Source organism: Rhinolophus sinicus, chromosome 16, assembly GCF_057876585.1.
Source record: "Rhinolophus sinicus isolate RSI-liver-muscle chromosome 16, RSI-T2T, whole genome shotgun sequence".
NCBI lineage: Eukaryota > Metazoa > Chordata > Mammalia > Chiroptera > Rhinolophidae > Rhinolophus > Rhinolophus sinicus.
Window position 1 is genome coordinate 166,354,734 of NC_142516.1, and position 20,960 is coordinate 166,375,693.

The 20,960-nt window shown below is 38.9% G+C and overlaps 1 protein-coding gene and 1 long non-coding RNA gene across 5 annotated transcripts in view; one reads left to right on the forward strand and one right to left on the reverse strand.

Moving 5' to 3' along the window:
• Positions 1 to 8,293, reverse strand: part of LOC141571004 (uncharacterized) — a 26,764-nt gene extending 18,471 nt beyond the window's left edge. For both annotated transcript variants that reach the window (XR_012495454.2, XR_016019209.1), the window contains exons 1-2: positions 8,160 to 8,293; positions 5,241 to 5,387 (exon numbers count right to left, since the gene is read on the reverse strand). This is a non-coding gene — a long non-coding RNA (uncharacterized LOC141571004). The remainder of the gene's footprint in view (positions 1 to 5,240; positions 5,388 to 8,159) is intronic.
• TBC1D4 (TBC1 domain family member 4) overlaps positions 7,045 to 20,960 on the forward strand; it is a 176,175-nt gene continuing 162,259 nt past the window's right edge. Inside the window, exon 1 of one of the 3 annotated variants that reach the window (XM_019738151.3) lies at positions 7,045 to 8,234. In XM_019738151.3, coding sequence (XP_019593710.3) covers positions 7,737 to 8,234 — 498 coding nt within the window. In that variant the 5' untranslated portion in view covers positions 7,045 to 7,736. The remainder of the gene's footprint in view (positions 8,235 to 20,960) is intronic. The other 2 variants (XM_019738153.3, XM_019738155.3) reach the window with 2 other exon arrangements.

Here is a 20,960-nt window from a genome sequence, read left to right on the forward strand (position 1 = left end):
GTGGATGTTTGAAGGGACAGACGAAAGAGGTGGCAGCCAGAAACTCAGAAAAGATCTTGGCTTACTTGCTTTATAACCCCAGATTATGGTTTTGCAATTTTTGAGTTTTTCTAATGTTGATTTATGTTATTCTTTCATGGCTTCTTTCCTTCATGTCTGTTAGCTTATTTTGAAATATTAGATTTTATTAGCTTATTAGTTTCACAATTTGTTGGTGTGTCTTTCTGAAGTTTTTTCATCATGGTTTGTGGGTTCTTTTACTTATAATTTTGTATGACATTTATTTACAATTTTTTTCTATTCCTTATTTTGAAAATAATTTTCCAACACTCTTATAATGGAGTAGTTCCAATAAGTTCCAATACTGATTCCTTCCTATAGTGTTTAACCATGCTCAATGTTCTTTCCCATTTAAAAACTAAGCCAAACCAAACTGAAAAAAATCCCTCCTTCCACCCATCTCACACCCTTCTTCATCTACTAACCTATCTTGCTTCGCTTCAGTCAAGCATCTCTAAAACATTGTCTATGCTTAGAATTTTCAAATATCCATGTCTCTTTCATTATACAACCCACACATTCTAGCTTCTGCTCTTATGTCTTTCACTGAAAGTGCTTTCACTGTGCACTTTAAAATACGGACCACTTCTTTTTTCACTGGGTTTCCATGACACAATCTTCCTATGTCTCTGGTTCATCCTTCTCAGTCTTTTTTGCAAGCTTCATTTTCGTTTGTATTTCTCTTAAATGTTGCTGTTCCTTAGGGTTTCCTAAGCAATCCTTCCTTCTCATTGCCAGCAAGCACTCTATGGTTGCTGTCATCAGTTCCTAAGATTGTAATTATCATATGATGTAAGAAAAATAGTTGACATTGTTTTTAAACATGAAGTTGTTGGAATTGCAAAGATTATCTTGTTTAAATAAAGAGAAAGACAAAATAAAATGTGCTAATGGATCCTGATTAACAATCTATTTCATGCCAATTAAATACCAGTGGAATGACATAACGATATCATTAGTTTTATAGTTAGTATCTTGGTCATCAAAATGCTGGGTACATATTACAATGTAGATGTATAAGAGCCAATTCTTAACAATAAACAATCTAACAGATACAATTTCATGCAATATTGATGTAGTTCATAAATGCATTATCATAATAAACATAAAAAAAAACAAACTTAGCAGCATCTGTTGCCTTGAGTTAATTATCTCCATCCAAAGGAGATAATGGTGATAAAATACCTTTGCAATTAAAACTGAAAGCACAGAAACATTTTTTTTGTCTTTCTTGGAAAACAGTCCAGTAATTTGTATTTATGAGATATGGCACCTCTATAGGTAAATTGAACATGGCCTTCACCCCACCTGGCTATTGCTATCTATTCTTTGTGCGTTTATGATATCTGATTTATAAATATTAGTAAATCTCCTTTACTCTAAAACTGTGCAAGTTATTCTCTGTTTGTTCATCCAGGTATGTGTCCTGCCCCTGTCTCCCTTGCTTTATGCCATGAGACATTGTCACCTGTGCCCCTTTGGCTTGTCCAATGGGAGAAGACCTGCGGGAGATGTAGCAGAGGAGGACAGCAAGGCCAGGGCATTTCTTCTCTGCCCCCTCCTTGCTCCGTGCCATACTCTGGCAGCAGCCATGTCCCTCCTCAACTACAGGTTCTACGGGCAGTGCCTCCCACTGGGTTCCATTGGCACCGTTTCCTACTCTTGACTTTGTAGTCCTAGGCATAATTTTGTATTCTCTATTCATTTATTCATTGGATATCGATCTATCTATTGGTATCTATCTACCTATCTATCTATATCTCTCTTTACATAGATAGATATAGCTATAGATAGATAGATATAGATATATATATAGATATATATGTACATGATTATATATATAATATATATAATCATGTTATTGAAGTTTATAAATTTGATTATAATTAGTTTATTTAATCTTACAGTATCTGAGAATTATATGTTAAAATCACCAACTAAAATGTTGATGTATTCAGTTTTCCTGTCATTCTTTTACTTATTGTTTCATGTATTTGGGAGAAATTTATTTAGTGTCTATGTGTTTAAAAATAATATTATCTCCTTAACACTTTTACTGGTAAATATTTCTTCATAACGCCCTTCATTAACCTTAAATTCTACTTAATCTGATAATGAAACTACTAGTCTAGCTTTCTTTTTATTCATATGTGCCTGATATATTTTATTCTATTTGTTTCCACTCTTTTCTATATCCTTTTGTTTTAAAAGTGATTCTGTAAACAACACATTCCAGGATCTTTTTTTTTTTTTTTTTTTTAAAGATTTTATTGGGGAAGGGGAACAGGACTTTATTGGGGGAACAGTGTGTGCTTCCAGGACTTTTTCTTTTTTTTTCCAAGTCAAGTTGTTGTACTTTCAATCTTAGTTGTGGGAGAGTGCTGTTCAGCTTCAAGTTGTCTTTTCAGTCTTTTCAGTTGTGGACGGCGCAGCTCAGCTCCAGATCCAGTTGCCGTTGCTAGTTGCAGGGGGCACAGCCCACCATCCCTTGCGGGAGTCGAACCGGCAACCTTGTGGTTGAGAGCCCACTGGCCCATGTGGGAATCGAACCGGCAGCCTTCGGAGTTAGGAGCATGGAGCTCTAACCGCCTGAGCCACCGGGCCGGCCCCATTCCAGGATCTTTAACTCTTTATTTTTGGTTAGTTAGAGTAACTAATTTACATTTATTATAGTTACTATTTGGAATTACTTTTGCCAACTATTTTAAGTTTTCTATTTATCACACTTTATTTTTGTTTTCTTTCATTTCTTATTTTAATTTTTATTCCTTTTCCTTTTCCATAAGATAGATCAATATTCTACTGGTTTGAAAGTCATACATTGTATATCTGGTTTTCTAGTAGTTATCCCTTATTTTTTCCCTCCATCTTTGTCTCCATCTCCCAAGTTTGAGAAAACTTTCATTAGTATCTACAGCAAGAAAAACTAACTCCTAGAGCATATAAATATATTCTAAATCTTTTGCCTTCGTCAGGTCCTTAGCTTTTGAAATCTGAAAGCTAAGAATAGACTCTTTTGTTATATGTGCTCTGCTGCGTCATCCTTTCCCTAGAGCAGCGAAGATGCTGTGTCCTGGCTGCCCTGGTTAGGGGACATGGACAATAGAGGGAAGCCCTGTTATTATTTCTAGATTTCATTCAGTCACAAATGCTTGTGCTCTGTTTGCCATCTGCAGTCAGAACTCCATCACAATTTATAGGAGACAGTCTATTATAATTTTCTAATATTTTATAATTAATGGGTGGATATATTTAGTATGTTTTCCTGAAAATAGCTAATTAAATCATTTGGTATATCACCTCTGTGATATTAAAACTACCCTCTTAATCTTTGGTTTCTTCAATTCGAATTTGCTGTTTATTCAACTCCTTCTTTCACTCAATATTAAGACCCTACTAAGTGTCAGCTACTGTGCTTCCTGCTGGAGAAAATATGGCACAAAACAAACAATCCTTTTCTCAAGATGCTCTTTCTGTAGTGGGTAACACAGACAAATCACCCAATAATTATAAAGAATGCAATAACAGCTCCAATAGTGGAATGCGTTTGTTTGTTTTTTTAAAAGATCAGGGGCTGGCCCGGTGGCTCAAGTGGTTAGAGCTCCATGCTCCTAACTCTGCAGGCTGCCGGTTCAATTCTCACATGGGCCAGTGAGCTCTCAACCACAAGTTTGCCAGTTCGATTCCTCGAGTCCCGCAAGGGATGGTGAGCAGTGCCCCCTGCAACTAAGATTGAACATGGCACCTTGAGCTGAGCTGCCACTGAGCTCCCGGATGGCTCAGTTAGTTGGAGCGCGTCCTCTCAACCACAAGGTTGCCGGTTCAACTCCCGCTAGGGATGGTGGGCTGTGCTCCCTGCAACTAGAAAATGGAACTGGACCTGGAGCTGAGCTGCGCCCTCCACAACTAAGACTGAAAGGACAACTTGAAGCTGAACGGCACCCTCCACAACTAAGATTGAAAGGACAACTTGACTTGGAAAAAAAGGCCTGGAAGTACACACTGTTCCCCAATAAAGTCCTGTTCCCCTTCCCCAATAAAATTAAAAAAAAAAAAAAGATCAAAGAAGAGAGGACCATTAACTCTGACTGGGGAAGTAAGAAATATCTTCACAGAAGAGATGCCTTTTGAGTTGGGTTTTGAACAATGAACAAATATTTAAGTAGTGAAGGATGGGGAAATTCAAGTTGTAGGGTGGTGGGAAGCAAGTGCGATCAGGTAGACAAAGAAGTCTGTGATGCCCCATTGAGACAACAGATGTATAATACATTTGAGAATGGAGAGATTGTCTGAAAGAGAGAGTGGGGAGAGAGGAGCAGCAAATATAAGACTAGAAAAATTTTTGCTTTGAGTTTTTAGGAAATGTATCCTTATCTAGAGAATTTTAAGCAGGGAAGAAAAGTAGATGTTGAGGGGCACAGAATGGGAGGGAGGGAGGGGGAGGAGGACGCACTTAGAAACAAGCTTAGAGATTTCAACAATCCTTTGTAGTCTTATACCACCTCACTAGCATCTCAGGCCCTCGTGTTTGTCATACAGTATACATTTTTGAACTAGGATTTGACTGGATGTTGCAACTTCTAATTCATGCTGACACCATTAATTTAGATTGGGATTTAGAGGAGCACTTTTTAAAAAAAAGTATGTGTTCACTTTTGGATATCATAGGTAGAGGTGATTATGAGACTATTCAGGAGATATTTTTTGCAGATTGTTGGAAATCTTTTCAATGACCATATTCTTTGGTTCATTTTTTGGGGAAAGGAAGTGTGGAAGGGTTTGGGGTCAGAGGTTGACTTATGGCCCCACCATTTGGTAAACATCACAGACCAGCATATTGTGTGTAATATCTACCAAACATCTTTAAATTATATCTTGTCCTTTTATGTTTTTCCAAATTCAAGTGATCAAGTATATAATTGAGCACGTTTTATGTGTATGCTATTCTCTAAGGTTCTGCAGGTGATACAGCAGTTGTAAGAAACCAATAGCTTACCATCTAGTTCATGCAAGTAGCAAGTCAAATGTATAAATGATAATAAAACAAGTTATATACTATATAACATATATTACATTAAATATGATATAATACATTTATTCAGTAGGATAAATTAACAACAAGGTAGTAAACAACTCTACAATCTCAGTGGTTTAATAGAACAAAAATGTTTATTTCTTACTCATAAGAAGTGTGCCGTGCTCCTGGGAGTTTCTCCAGGACAACTGTCATCCGTGTGTTGGCTCAGCATTCTGGGCTGCTTTGATTTCAAGGAACTTCCGTGTGGACCTGTTGCTTCTATGATGACCGATGGAGGGTAAGAGTGGGGCTGGAAAATAAGATAGGCTGGAGCCTTGACTACTGTTAGCCAAATGCTTCTACTTAAAATGCAATCCAAGTCACTTCTGCTCACATTTCACCCCCAAAACAAGCCTTTTGACTGTGCCTAACTTAAAGAGTGCAGGGAAGAGCTATCTTGCCATGTGTCAGGATGCAGAGAGGTTCAGGTTTTGGTAAACAAACAGTAATAATGCTTATTAATGCATCGTAAGATAAACATCACAAAAAGTTACAAAGAAAGGGCTAAGAGCATTCCAGCACAGGAAGTAATCATATTTAGGATGTCATGTAATAAAAAACATTTCTTCTGTTTTTCTGTCAATAAGTAAAAGCTGTTTATTGCTTCACTTTCTTTTACCAATGGGACATGGCCTGCTGGGGCTCCAAATTCAATCCTTGCTCCAAAGCTGGTTGATTTGGTAGAACCGACAAGACTTCCATGCTCTACCCAGATCTTTGTTCTTTCCTTTCTCTTTTATAGAACTTAGGCATGTGGCCTAGAGAAATGGGATCTGTATGAAAGTTTCTGGTAGGTAGGGTTCTGGAAGGTTTCAGTCTACATTCCAAGAACTTTTCACTGCTTGTTGAAGACACGTGTCTATTTTGCACAAAGGTGTGGGGGAGTGGTTAACCAAATGTCTAAACCTAAGCAATTAATGTCTCCATCTTAGACCTTAGATGTTTATCCACAAGAGAGCCACCATGGTGCATTCAGAAATTCAGTATGGAAATAATGGCAGTTGATCACAGTGATCTTACATAAGTAGACTACAATATAGTCCCAGGGCTTTATAGAAGGTCAGAATACCATTAAACTAAAAACAATAAGAAATCTGGGTTTTCGTTCTTCCAGTAAACGTTGGAGAAACTTAGGAAATTTCAGTGTCTTTCCCATCAAGTTTGTTGATTTCTTATCTGATTCTTAATTATAATTCAGTCAGAGTAAAAGGGAAGTCACGAGTTTAATTTGCTAAAATGAATAAATACTTCTCTTTCTGTTTTAAAATTAGAATGATCAATTTGTCCTCCCAATTTTTCAGTTCCTCGGAAATAGATATCACTACTTATAAAAGAGTGAACTATCTCTACACTAGTTATGAATGGGTATATATAATTAATAAAAGATAGTTTTCCCATATTTTAAGAAGATGGCTGCAGTTAAGAGCTAGGAAGATTCATGTTTCTCATACAATGTTATATTTTAAAGTGAAATTGGAATTGAAATATTTTGTCATACTATGATTTAAAACACGAGTACTTTTTGAGATTACTAGGAAGATTCAGACATTATTATGCAATCTTTAAAAGGGATTGAAACCATTAGTAATAAAAATAATAAATAAAACTAAATAAATAATGAAAATCAAATGAAACAAAACCCAAAAAACTCAGCGCCCTATTGAGAGTGTCCCCCTCTCCAGGGGGCAGCAGAGATGCCCAGCAGAGGACGGAGATCCCGGCGAACCTGGAGAGTCCCGCATGGTCCGGGCTGTGCCCGCGCCAGGGGCAGGACTGCCGCCCCAGGGGCGGATTGGAGGGGCGGGCTGGGACAGGGGCTGGAGAAGGGGGAGACTTCACAGATATGCTTTCATAGGCGACGCTCTCCGCCCGCCGAACGGGAGGCGGGGTGGCTGCACGATTAAAGAAGCAGCCTGGAAGGAAGGAAGGAGCGAGGGAGGGACGGGAACAGTTGGAGGAGGAGCAGCAAGCTGGGCTGTGGCCACCGGAGGAGGAGCGGCCCCAGCGAAGCCACGTTTTGTTTTTATTTTCCGTTCGGATAGTTCTTGCTGGCTCTTCCCGAAGGCTGACCGCGTCGTAGCCCTACGGCCCCGACCTTCCAGGTGACAGCCGGTCACCCTGGTAGGAGTCAGCTCCGCCCCCAGTCACCCCCTCCCGCCCACGGCCCATTCCCCGCCCAGGTTCCCAGTGCCTGCCCAAAGCGAGCGCGGCGGCCGCAGCGGCTCTGCAGCGCTGGAGCAGGCGGCCACCGGCGGTGGCGCGGGGCCCTGAGCGTTGTCCTCTGACCCTGAGCCGCGGTGGAGGAAGAGGGAAGTCTGGCCTCTATGCACGAGCCCGAGGAAGGAGGATGACGATTTAACTCGCTGTCTCCTGCCAGTCCAGCTGCCGGGCGCAGCCTTGGTGCCCGGAGCTTCCCAGCCGCGCCCGGGAAAGTGCCGCATGGGGCAGGGCCGCTGAAGCGCGGAGTTCGGGGTCGCGCCGAGGCGGGCGCAGGGGCCCGGTGCGGCAGTTGGCACAGTTTCGGCGGCAGCTTCAGCGCGGGAGTTGGGGGCGCGGCGCGCCTCTCCGGCTGCCTCGGTGCACTCGTGAGGCGCGAGTTATGGAGCCTCCCAGCTGCATTCAGGATGAGCCGTTCCCGCACCCCCTGGAGCCCGAGCCGGGCACCCCTGCGCAGCCGGGCCCGGGGAAGCCGGGCGACAAGAGGTTCCGGCTGTGGTACGTAGGGGGGTCGTGCCTGGACCGAAGGACCACGCTGCCCATGCTGCCCTGGCTCATGGCCGAGATCCGTCGGCGTAGCCAGAAGCCCGAGACCGGCAGCTGCGGGGCGCAGGCGGCCCGCGAGGTGCTTTTGGTACTCAGTGCGCCCTTTCTACGCTGCGTCCCCGCGCCAGGCCCCGGGGCGACAGGGAGCTCTGGCCCCGCGGCCGCGCAGCCCAACCCGGCCGTGTTCATTTTCGAGCACAAGGCGCAGCACATCTCGCGCTTCATCCACAACAGCCACGATCTCACCTACTTTGCCTACCTGATCAAGGCCCAGCCCGACGATCCCGAATCGCAGATGGCTTGCCATGTTTTCCGCGCCACAGACCCCAATCAGGCAAGACGGCTGCTCGGCGGCGCGGGGGAGGGTCCGGCGAACCCTGGAGGAGGAGCAGGGCTGGAGGCGCAGGGACCTCACAGTGAGGACCGACTGGTCGGGCTGCTGGCGCGCGCACTCCACGTGGCGCGTTTGAGCGTCCGCTGGTCCCTGGTCCCCCTCCTCAGACCCTGAGTCTTGGAGTTAGCGTTCACAGGCGGGTGGGACCCTACGTCGCGCAGAAGCAGGGGACTGGGAGGGAGCTGAGGGTGCTCCGGGACCGTGGAGAAGCGGGCGAGCCCTGGAAGGATGCGAGGAGCAGCGTGCGTCCCGGGAGGAGCGCGGTGTCTGGGGTGTGATTGGAGATGGCATGCCTGGTCTGGGCCTGGCGTGAATGCCTGTGTGTGTTTAAGAGGGAATGCGGGAGATGGGTGGGTTTCTGGAGGCCCTGCACTCACGCACCGTCTTGGTGGAGCCCTGCCTCATAACCCCTTTGGAGGGTCGTGTCCTAGTTACTGCCGCACCTGCAGGTCTGTGGTCTGGTAGGCTGTTTCGGAGCGGGGCTTAGGAAAAGTTACTCCGGAGACGTCAGATTGTCGGCAAAGTACGAATCTACATTTAAATGTTGAGTGGAAAACCCATTTTTTAAAAGTTTTTTTATACACGAATTGGAGACAATCAGTATCTACTTCGGTGATTTAAAACTCAGTGCTATAGGAGAAGTCGAAATCTGTTTTCTAGCATCACTTCTCCAGAGTTTACTAAATCGGATGTCTGTTACCAAACAGTGGATTTTTACTTCCTTAAAAAGAGGCGCAGTCCTTTACCTAACGGAGAGAGGAATCTAAGCAAAACTCTGCCACATTGATTATGTCTTTGAAAACAGGTTTAGAGAATGTGTGAAGAGTTTTTGTCGTATCAAAAGCCTCCAAAATGCTATTATAAAAGTAGTTATTTAATGTTTGCATAGTACTATAGAGTCTTTTGAAAAAGTGTCTAAATATAAAGTTTCAGTTGCACCATGTGACTGTTCTGCTGGTAGCTGGGAAATTAATAGATGAGAAAAATATCCTACTGTTGTTTCCCCGAAAATAAGACCTGGCAGGACAATCAGCTCTAATGCGTCTTTTGGAGCAAAAATTGATATAAAACCCGGTCTTATTTTACTATAATATAAGACCGGGTCTTATATAATATAATATGACATAATATAGTATAATATAATATAATGCACTGGGTCTTACATTATTTTTTGCTCCAAAAGACATATTAGAGCTGATTGTCTGGCTAGGTCTTATTTTCGGGGAAACAGGGTATAAATAAGGCTTTAATTAACAAAATTCATTATTCTCATATCTGTAATAGACTTTCAGTTTGTCCAGTAGTTTCTCACAAAAGGCCTGTAAGTGAATTGAAGAAAATAAAAGCTCACTGTATTAGAGTTAATCAGTTACTTTGTAAACTAGTTTAATATCTTCACACTCACAACTCCCAATGTGAAGAGAGCAATTTTAACTTATCTGACCACTATTATATTTATGGTAAGATACTTTATTAAAATTTATCTTAAGATCCTAAACATCAGTAAAATGAACTTCATTTTATGCTTATTTGTTCAAAACTTATTTTTTAAAATCTTTCACCTATGTTGAAATTGGAGTGCAGCATGCTTTTTATTTCTGAAAGTTATCCCTGTCTGATTCTGTCAGTAAGGAGGAAAAAAATTGCATTTTTTCAGGACATTAAGGAACATTTCATGACTCTTGGTGGTTTATGTTAGTTTTTTGTTTTTGTTTTTTTTCTTTAGATCTAATACATGACACATCATTGATAATTTTATTGATGGTTAAAGTTTGTTTATGAGTCATGGCACCTTGAATTCTCCACACTGGTTGTGAGTCCCTCCTGGACTCTTTGGTAGATCTATTAAAATCATCCCCTTTTATTTACCTTCATTATATACCAGAGGTGCCAAAAAATATATATACACATGACTTGTATTCATCTTTTGTTATTGGTATATATTGAGTATTACAATTTCAATACAGTTTTTTCCTTTCTTAAAATGTGTATCCATTTTCTTGACACCCTCTATATTTAGGTGTTAGAGGCTGAACATGCTATTGCTTTACAAATAATAATATGCTTAAGTTAATTTCCCCCTTTTGGTCCTGTAGGGTCAGTGGAAGCCATATGGCTTTTTTATTAAAACAAACAAACAAACAAACAAACAAACCCTGTTTATTGCCATTTCCCAGTTGAGTCTTTGATCTAAAGATATGGATTCCTGTCTGTTAATTTGAAAGGCCAGCTGTTGCCTAAGGATTATTTCCAGCCATAAATCAGGGGTTACAAACAAATGCCTGGGAAGAGGGTTGAGTGAGAACCTTGGAAGACTAGATAGTGGGTGTCCTTTCTTAAGGTGCTACTCCGCTCCAATTCGAAATTGCATTAACAGGATACCAGCCCAGTGTTGCCAGAGCTTCTGATTGCCCAAGAGAAAGTGGAAATCTGGATTTTTATGAATGAGTCCACATTTTAAAGTATTAGAAAATATGTTAAACATTTAAGAATCTTATCTGGGCCAAACAAAACACATCTGAGGGTTGGCTTTAGAGATATAAGTACTGCCTCTTTTAATTTTTGGCATTAATATTTGTTGAGTGAACAAGAGTAGACATCAGACACTGCTGTTTGCCACGTTTCCTTCTGAGTATCTGAGTTCACTCAATGTAGCTCTCCTAGTAGCACACAATAGGACCATTTTTGGGGAAGCATTTATAAGTGAAACTCCCAGAAGTGATGATTCGTCATCATTTATTAAAGGGATGGATTCATCACATTATTAGCATAACAGTATACCTCATGTAGAATAGGCTCTGTATGGTCCTGGTCACCCTTGAAATCAGAAGGAAAAAGACCTGCTATTCACTTGGCCCCTGGGTTCTACATTTGAAGTGGGGAAGTATTTAGTTGAACTTTTAAGATCATTAAGAGAATCTCCTAAGTGTTTTTCACAGTCACGGAACAAAGTGTGGAAGCAGTGGGCCTACGGACACCTCCAAATAAACTTGCCTCTGGTTTGTCCCTCATGCCTGTCCCTTTTCTGAAATGGGCCTGTCTGTAGGATGACTATGTCATTTACTATATAACTTATTCTTTAGTCTGGGACAGCTTTTCTGGAGAAAGGGGGCACCACTAATAATTACACAAGCATAACAAATGCACACCTAGATCATTCAGGGCAAATCCGGACATACAGTTAAATGGCAAAGTTTGTGTTCTTGCTGAGCCACTGAGGCGGAGACAGAAATCAGAGCGGTTTCTATGTATTAAATGAGAGTGTTTTACAGAATATCTACTCACATCTTTTTGCAGGGGTGGATTTACATGTGACCTCAGAGTTGGAAGCACTGTGCTAGTAGCTTGGGTCTGTTTTGCGGAGTTGCCACAGTGATATGCCCTCTGGCTCCAGACCTTACTGGGGGATCACAGTCAACTTAAGGATGTGTGTCTGGAGCAGTGCTCAGCCAGAATGGGCAAAGGCAGAGCTGTTTTTCTCAGGTGCTAAGAAAGGGGGGGTCAGAAGCAAACCAACCAATTCCAGATCAAATATATGCCAATACAGAACGGTTCCCGTTTCCTCCAGCTTGTGCAGTTTTGCACTGGAAGAATGTCAGCCTTAATCACATTTCAGCCAGACTTGGATATTTGAACTAGTAAAAGTGCTTAACTCTGCATACTTTTAAGAATCACACTGGCATAAATTAAGTTATAGACTTAAAACTGGTTGGGGATCCAAGAATATCTGATTCTGTACCGAAGATCTAAGATGGATCACTAAAATTCTTCAAATATTTATCTTTATCTACTTTCAGAAAGAGGCTATATAGCATTATCTCAATTCCCCTTTTAGAAAGCAGAAATTCTTTTATGTATATTTTACCAAATTAAAAAAAGTGTTGTTAGTGTTTATAAACATTGTAAGCGTTAAAAATGTTAATTATCATTTACATGAGACTCTTAGCATGAAAATTACATATCATAATTATAGAATAAGCAATCATTTAAAAGAAAAACATGACTGCTATAATTTTCACTGACTTTGTTTATGTATATATTTCTAGAAGCTTGCAAGAATGTGCTTTCAAAGAGGTTTTACAAACTGTATTCTTAAAATTAAAAATGAACTTGACACCAGTTTTTTCCAGATTTCAGTTCCCTAAATCTGTAGTTTTTTGTTTCTCTTAAAGTATGAGTATTTTGTGCGCTTTATTCAGGTAACCAAATTTCAGCTTAATTATTGTTGATCTATTTCCAAAACGTTATTTCTCAGTTCTTCCTCATAGTTGATGGTCAGTGGCTTTGGGAATATATTAGTCAGGAAACCAGAGAAATAGGAATCTGGACGTTTTCATAGTTCTCTCCCTGTGCTTTCTGAGTAGTTTGTGCTATTCTGGACAGGTAGACCTCTTTCTCCTCATGTTTGCTATACTCATTTTTTTTGTTTTTTGTTCATGTACCCTGGCTCCATAGTAGAATCTTGATTGGGGTATCTGGAGGGAAGATGAAAATGTATGTCCAGAACTACCGAGTTGTGAGGGAAAGTTGTAATAAAGATTGAGGTTGTTCAGTTGATCATAAACCAGAGGTTTTCAAACTTAACTGTGTGTCAGAATCACCTGGAGCGCTTGATAAAACAGATTGCTGGACCCTGCCCTCACTTGCTGATGCTAACAAGTTCCCTGATCTTTTTCAGACTACTGGTCTGGGGACCACAGTTTGAGAACCACTGCTCTCAGTGATTTTGTTCATGTGGTTGGTTGATTTTATGACCACTCTGTTCCCTTGGTTATTTTTGCAATCGTTCTCAGCCTTGAAAGTTCAAGGTGAATGTGATGAGGAATACTATCTAACTACAGAAGATTTTTATGAAACTTCATTTTTCTAGCTTAATAACTTTGCATATCTTCTACCCTTGATAGACATTATTCTGCTAGGCATCGTAAGACTCTCCATATGTTGAAAGAAAACTTTACTTTTCCAGGAAAAGTTTGAAGTTCTGGAAATTGGAATAAAGAATTTTAGGGGGATATATCCTAATGTTATGTTATGATAAGTTTTTGCAAAAATTAAAGCTTTATTTGCATCTAGAGAAATAACAGCATTCAGCAAGTTTGATGTACTGGCTATTAAGAAAATCAGGCAAAAAGAAATAAATATTTGACAGTTTGGTGAATAAGATGATGGCCATTTTGAATAATTATTGCAAACAATTCTGTTTACTCCTTTACAAAACAACAACCTCAAGGTCTTTGTCTTTTTAAAATCATCTGGATAGTTTATATATATATATATATATATATATTTTTTTATTAAATTTATTGGGATGACAATTGTTAGTAAAATTACATAGATTTCAGGTGTGGGATAGTTGTTTTTAGAGTTCCATTTCATTTGAGCTATGTTGGTATGTCTGAATAAAGTCAACATGCAGTTACTTAGATATATAGTTCCTTGTAAAATGAATAACAGATTAATTATAATTTAATGTAATAGCATATTCAGTTATTGACCAAGAAAGGATTTTGCCTGAAATATCATCTACATAAAATATTAACACGAATTTAATAACTCATTGGGAAGCATCAACTAAGGATGTCATTCGCTTGTTAGACTAAGGTTGTTATATGATATTTATCTAAGTAGCTTTTTAATGCATTTCCTTAAAAGTTAACATTGAGCTCTTGCTGGATGATGTCACTGCCCTTAGTGCATTTCCTAGGTTATCACATTTTATTTTTATAGTAAGTGTGTAGAGTATTCCCTATCCACCCATTTTACAGATGAGAAAGCTGAAGTGTTGAAAAGTTAAGTTATTTCCCCCAGGACAAAAGTCTTGTAATAATACAAGCAGATTCCAGTCCAGGAAGACAGAGTGTAAAGCTTCTTATTTGCTACTCTAGAATGCAGTTGTTGAAAAATTTTTTAGTTGTTAGCGTTATAAATTTTTATGCTATCATGTTTTTTCCTACTCTTTTTTTTTAACATGATAATTTTATATTTTTCTACCTTTACTGAGGCATAATTAACAAATAGCAATTGTATATGCTTAAGGGTGCAATGTGATGTTTGGATATATGTATCAAATGAAATAATTACCACAATCAAGCTAATTAATGTATCCATCACCTGGCAAGGTTATCATTTTTATTTTTGTGGTGAGAAAACTTAAGATCTTCTCTTTTAGCAAACTTCAAGTATACAATGTGGTATTGTTAACTATAGTCAGCGTGCTGTCTGTACATTAGCTCTTCAGAACTTACTTATTCTGCATAACTGAAACTGACAATTGATACCCTTTGACCAACATCTCCCCCTTTCTCCCATCTGCAAGCCCCCGGCAACCACCATTCTACTCTCTGTATTTATGAGTTTGATTTTTTATATTCCATATATAAGTGAGATCATGCAGTATTTGTTCACTTTTCCCTGTTTTTATATTGAAATTCTCCACAGCTAAATATACTTATTAAATTTGTAAAGTCATAATTAATGCTGAATGCATGCTTGGATATAGTTATGGCAGTACGTACTTTGGTTTTAATGGGAAGTAAAAAGTCTGTATGATTCGTTAGGCTGGAGAAGCTGATCAGTTAACTTTTCTTAAACCACTGGAAAAGGTTTAGGATATAAAGGGCTGTCAAGTAATAGATTATAATACCATCCATTTTCACATTGCTTTAGCACTGTTATTAGAAACTAGATAGAGATCTGAACCTGCTTCAAATTAGATAAAAGAATAATGAATGAATATAGAAGGTCCTGCCTACTACCACCAGTAGGCTGTGTTCATGCTAACAGGTCTTTGCAAAATCAATGTGAAAGCTAAAATAAAACCAGTATACAATGGTCAACAGCCTTGGAAGGAGCCAACAGGCAGGGACAAGGACCAGATCCCAGATCATTTCTCAGAAGAGGGAAGACCAGCTTTCATAACTGGAACTTAATCAAGAAACGCAATCAAGCAGATAGTGCACAATATTGAAAGAGTTCGGCCGTAGGCATTGGTGGTCTTCAAAGTGAGTAACAGAATCGGGGCTGTCCAATGCAGAGTAACAAGGTATCCCAATGGGCATGAAAGTGTGCTCCGAGATTCTTAAGGGGAAGACATTTGGAGAACCAAGCGGAAAGGCCATCAGTTTAATTTCAGGTAAACTCAAGAAAATCTCTTGGGTTGCCCAGCTAACGAGAATTGAATGGCTGAAACCAACACAAGAGGTGAATTGAAAAATCTGGGAGCCATCCAGGGCCAAGAAACATATGTGCTTATTGGTTTGTAAAAGGCCCAAGCCATAAATGTATTTGTTCAGACTATATAACCTATTACTGAAAATGTATATTAATATACAGTTGTGAGATACAAAAAGATATAATTGTGAGATACAAAAGACTACTTGATTTGCTCAACCTGGAACACTGTTTGACTTAGAATTTGAGTTGATAACAAACTACTCACTACTTACATATGATACTATTGATAGTACAGTGTTCTATGGTTCTAACTTTGAGAATTTTGGAAATGCATGTTAAAATGCACAATAGTTCCAAAGGGAAGACTGTTCAACTGGTTAGGGACATCCACAAAATACAAGAACCAGAGCAGTAAATTTAGATTCTATATTTAGCCAGGAATATCTCATTACTTGGAAATCCTCTTTCCAAACCAACCTCTTACAAGAATTGAAACTTGGAATACATCAGTAACTTGGAATACATTAGTAACTTAAAAAATAATAACTTGGTGGGGCTGCAAAAACCTGTGTAAAAATAATCTGAAATTAAACCAACCAAAAATTTGATACCAGATATTTTTCCTTTCTCACATACAATCATAGAGTATCAGGGGTATATTAAACAACATCTGAAAGTTTAACCTCAGAGTTTTCCAAACTTACAGTTGTTCAGAATCCCTTTAAAGTTAAATTAAGATGTTAACATAATTATTTTACTGTTACTTTATTTAAATATGTCTACAAAATGTAGATATAAACTTGATATACTTATAGCTCTAGCTTTTAAACAACTCTAAAACCAAAACCAATTTAGAAAATCCCCACAAACACAAGTATAAAACCAGTAACATTTATACTAGCAACCTAAATTCAATGTGATGCAAGATGTTATTTTCCAAACACATGATGCCACCGCATGCTATATATAGCACAAGTTCAGCACAGTGATGTTACTATGGGCCTGTGATTTTTTTCTTTTGACCACTTTTTTCTACTGGAACTTCTGCAAAATTTCTGTATATCAGCCCATCAGGTCACTGGGCTTTATCTAACCTTACATTTTACATATTCTTTTCTCTTTAACCCAAGATAATTAAGACACTATGACTTGCTGCCAGTATTTCTTGTTTTATTGTACATGCTGTATAATGATGCTAAAATGCATTATTTTTATATTTTGTAATTTTATACTTTATACTATATAATTATATACTTTTACATCACAATAAATAGCTTAATATAATACTTTATACTTTGTAATACTTATTTATATACATCATGGTTCAATAAAATATATTCAGATGCATCGTTGTACCTGTGCTTAAATACATATCCTAAAGATTTTTTATTCTAAATTAAAGTAGTTATAACTGTTACAAATGGACTCTTTTACTTCTCTGCGATTCCTAAGAACACTACATAAAAGATACCCCAGAGTTCAGCTTCACCATTTGTTAGGATGGTGAAGTTCAGCTTCAGGTCATTTCTCAAGTATTCTTACCTAAGCCCACCTTATAGTTTAATAGAGTTTGTTATCTCTCCTTTGCTTGTCCTACCGTAATTACACAGCATTTGATTGTACCTTTAGGAATTGTACTGTAAACTTCTGGGAGCCAGTTTATTATTATTAATAACAACAACAACAACAATAGTGATCACAGATATGTATTGATAATAATAGGTATGTTATAATACCAATTGCTGCACTGTCACATCACCCTCAGAGTTTCTGATTCAGTAAATCTGGGGTGAGGTTCAGAATTTGCATTTCTAACAACTCCCAGGTGATGCTGATGCTGCCGGTCCAGGACCACCCTGTGACAACTACTGCTCTAGACCAGGGTTTGGCAATCTATGGCCTTTATTTTTGTAAATACATTTGTATTTGAACACAAGCCCACTCATCTGTTTGCATATCGTCTATGGCTGTTTTCATGCTACAATGGTAATAGTGACTGTTTTCAGCACAGATCTTATGATCACCCAGCCCCAAATTCTTGTTACGTGGCTCTTTACAGAAGAAGTTGGCTGACCTCTGTTCTAATCAATCCTGTTAAAAATAGATATTTTTATCCAACTTGATAGGTGAGAAAACTAAGTCTGTAATTTTCCTGAGGACACAAGCTAGCAAGTAGGAGATCTGGGTTGTCAAACCCCATGAACTTTCTGAAACCCACTTGGTAAATTTTTATTAATGGCTCTCAAATTTATTGCTACAGCCCAGCCCTCTTCTCTGAGCTCCAGCTTTCTTCAGTATCTAACTGCTTACTTGACATCTGCAATTGAATGTGCAGTTGCTAGTGCAGGTAATCTAGGAATTATGTTTGAGTACTACTTTTCACTCCCCAGTTTCAGTCCTGGAGGTAAGTCATGTTGATTCTGCCTCCAAAACTTAGTTTTGATATGTCCACATCTCTCCATCACCACTGCACCATGGGGTCTAACCCCTGTCATCTCTTGCTGGGACTACTAGATTCCTCTCAACTATACTCCCTGCTTTCCTCTTGGCCTCCTATCAATAATCCCTTCTTCCTTGGAGCAGTAGGAGTGGTCCTTGTAAAACACAGGCCAGATTAGGTTTCCTTTGCATTCAGAGTAATAAGCAAGTCCCTTCTTGTGGTCCTGTATGACTCCGCCTCGTCTGGTCTCTCCAGTCTCACCTCAGACTGCTACTCTCCAGCATGCTCTCTACATTTCAGCTACTCTTAAACCAGCCCAACTCTTAGATCACTTTAAAGTCTTTGCATATGTGGTTCCCATTCTTTGCTAGATTAGCTTTTTCTCAGGTTTAGTGCTTCGCTTGCCTCACAATTGTCATTTCCTCAGATTGGCCTTCAGTGACCTGCTATCTAATGAACTAGGTAAGTATCCCAGTTTTTCACTTCTATCTCGGCCCTTTATTTGCTTTCCTTTTGTCCCTAAACATTTAAAATAATTTTTTAAAACACTTTCTGAGGGTACTGTCACCACCTCTACAATGTTAAAGCTCCATGGAGAGAGAGGTCTTGCCCATTCAGTTATATGCCCAGGACCTAGTTTTACAGTAGGGATGCATTTGAACAAATTGAAATTAAGTTGAGTAAGAATTGGTCCCTGACCTCAAGGAATGTAAATCCACTGGCAGAGTTTAAAGTTTACTGGCAAGGATATTCATATGTTCCCATATGTATCGCTTTTATTATCATTAACAAGTGTTGATTGTATTGTTTGAACAATATTTTTTGTTTGTTAGGGATGTTTATAATTTTAGAGACATCATACTGCTTATAATATTAAGTGAGATCACAGGGTGGGCATTTTTTAAATACGTGAGTTATGTAGTTTCTGAAAAAAGTTTGTAGACTAATTTGAGATGGATTTTTTTCACCCCATCAAAGCACAGGAGGTTTACTCACGCTGTCAACATGAGAACAGACATCTCTGTGGCCTTTTTTTTGAATAATATGAATTGAGCCATTCGGGCTTCTGGAAGATGCTCAGCAAGAGTGGTGCTGTGAATACATCCCTGCAATAATTGGATTATTCTTCAGTTTCAGTTCAGCTCAGTTGTTTTTGCTTCTCAGTGGAAATATGATCTCATTTGGAAGACTGCTTAGAACAGTTATACAATGTTTTGAATGGATTCTGTAAGGTTTTACTCCAAAGTCTAAAACTGGCTCTTTTCTTAGGTCCTGATTTTTTAAAATTAAATTTATTGGGGGGACATTGGTTAATAAAATATATATGTTTCAAGTGTAAAATGCTATAGTACACACTGCGTTGTGTGTTCACCACCCAGAGTCAGAGCTCCTTCCGTTACCATATATTCGACCTCATTTACCCTCTTCTATTTCTCTCCCTTCCCCCCTGCTCTCTGGTAACCACTATACTGTTGTCTGTGTCTATGAATTTTTGCTCATTTATTTGTCTTGTTCATTTGTTGCTTTCAATTTTATATCCTACATATAAGTGAAATTATATGGTTCTCGACTTTTTCTGTCTGACTTATTTTGCTTAGCATGATAATCTCAAGATCCATCCATGTTTTCACAAATGGTAGTATTTCATCTTTTCTTATGGCAGAGTGGTATTCCATTGTATATATGTACCACATCTTCTTTATCCAAGCATCTATTTTTTTAAAAAAATCTTCACTGGGTAATATTGGGGAACAGTGTTTTTCCAGGACCCATCAGTCATTGTCCCTCAATCTAGTTGTGGAGGGTGCAGCTTAGCTCCAAGTCCAGTCACCATTTTCAATTTTAGTTGCAGGGAGCGCAGCCCACCATCCCATGAGGGAATTGAACCAGCAACCTTGTTGTTAAGAGCTCGTGCTCTAACCAACTGAGCCATCTGGCCTCCCTTATCCAATCATCTATTGAAGGACACTTTGCTTGTTTCCATGTGTTGGACACCGTGAATAATGCTTCAGTGATCATAGGGATATATATATCTTTATGGATAAGTGTTTTCAGAATTTTTGGGTAGATAACCAGAAGAGGGATTGCTGAGTCATATGGTAATTCTATTCTTAATTTTTTGAGGAACCTCCATACTGTTTTCCATGGTGGCTGTACCAATTTACATTCCCACCAGCAGAATATGAAGGTTCCTTTTTCCCTACATCCTCTTCAACACTTGTTATTTCATGTCTTGTTGATAATAGCCATTCTGACAGGTGTGAGGTGGTATCTTATTGTGGTTTTGATTTTTCATTTCCCTAATAGCTAGTGAGCATCTTTTCATATACCTGCTGGCTGTTTGTATGTCTTCTTGGGAGAAGTGTCTGTTCAGGTTCTCTGCCCATTTTTTAATTTCATTGTGTGTTTTTTTGTTGTTGAGTTGTATGAGTTCTTTATGTATTTTGAATATTAGCCCCTTATACGAGGCATTGTTTGTAAATATCTTCTCCCATTTGGTTGGTTGCCTCTTTGTTTTGTTGATGACTTCTTTTGCTGTGCAGAAGCTTTCTAGTTTGATATATTCTAATTCATTTATTTTTGCTTTTACTTTCCTTGCCTTTCAAATTCATAAAATAGTTTTTAAGACCAACGTCCATAAGTTTAGTACCTATGTTTTCTTCTATGCATTTTATTGTGTGAGGTCTTATATTTAGATCTTTGATCCATTTTGAGTTAATTTTTGTGTATGGTGACAAATGGCAGTCTGGTTTCATTCTTTTGCATATGGCTTTCCAGTTTTCCCAGCACCATTTATTGAAGAGGCTTTCTTTTCTCCATTGTATGTTTTTGGTTCCTTTGTTGAAAATTGTTTGCCCATTTATAGTATATATAGTATATACATTTTTTTCTTTTCTGGGTCCTCAATTCTGTTCCATTGATTTGTGTGTCTGTTTTTCTGCCCATACCATGCTGTTTTGATTATTGTCGCTTTGTAGTATAATTTGAAGTCTGGGAGTAGGATACCTCCAACCTTATTTGTTTTCTCACGATTGCTTTGGCTATTTGCATTC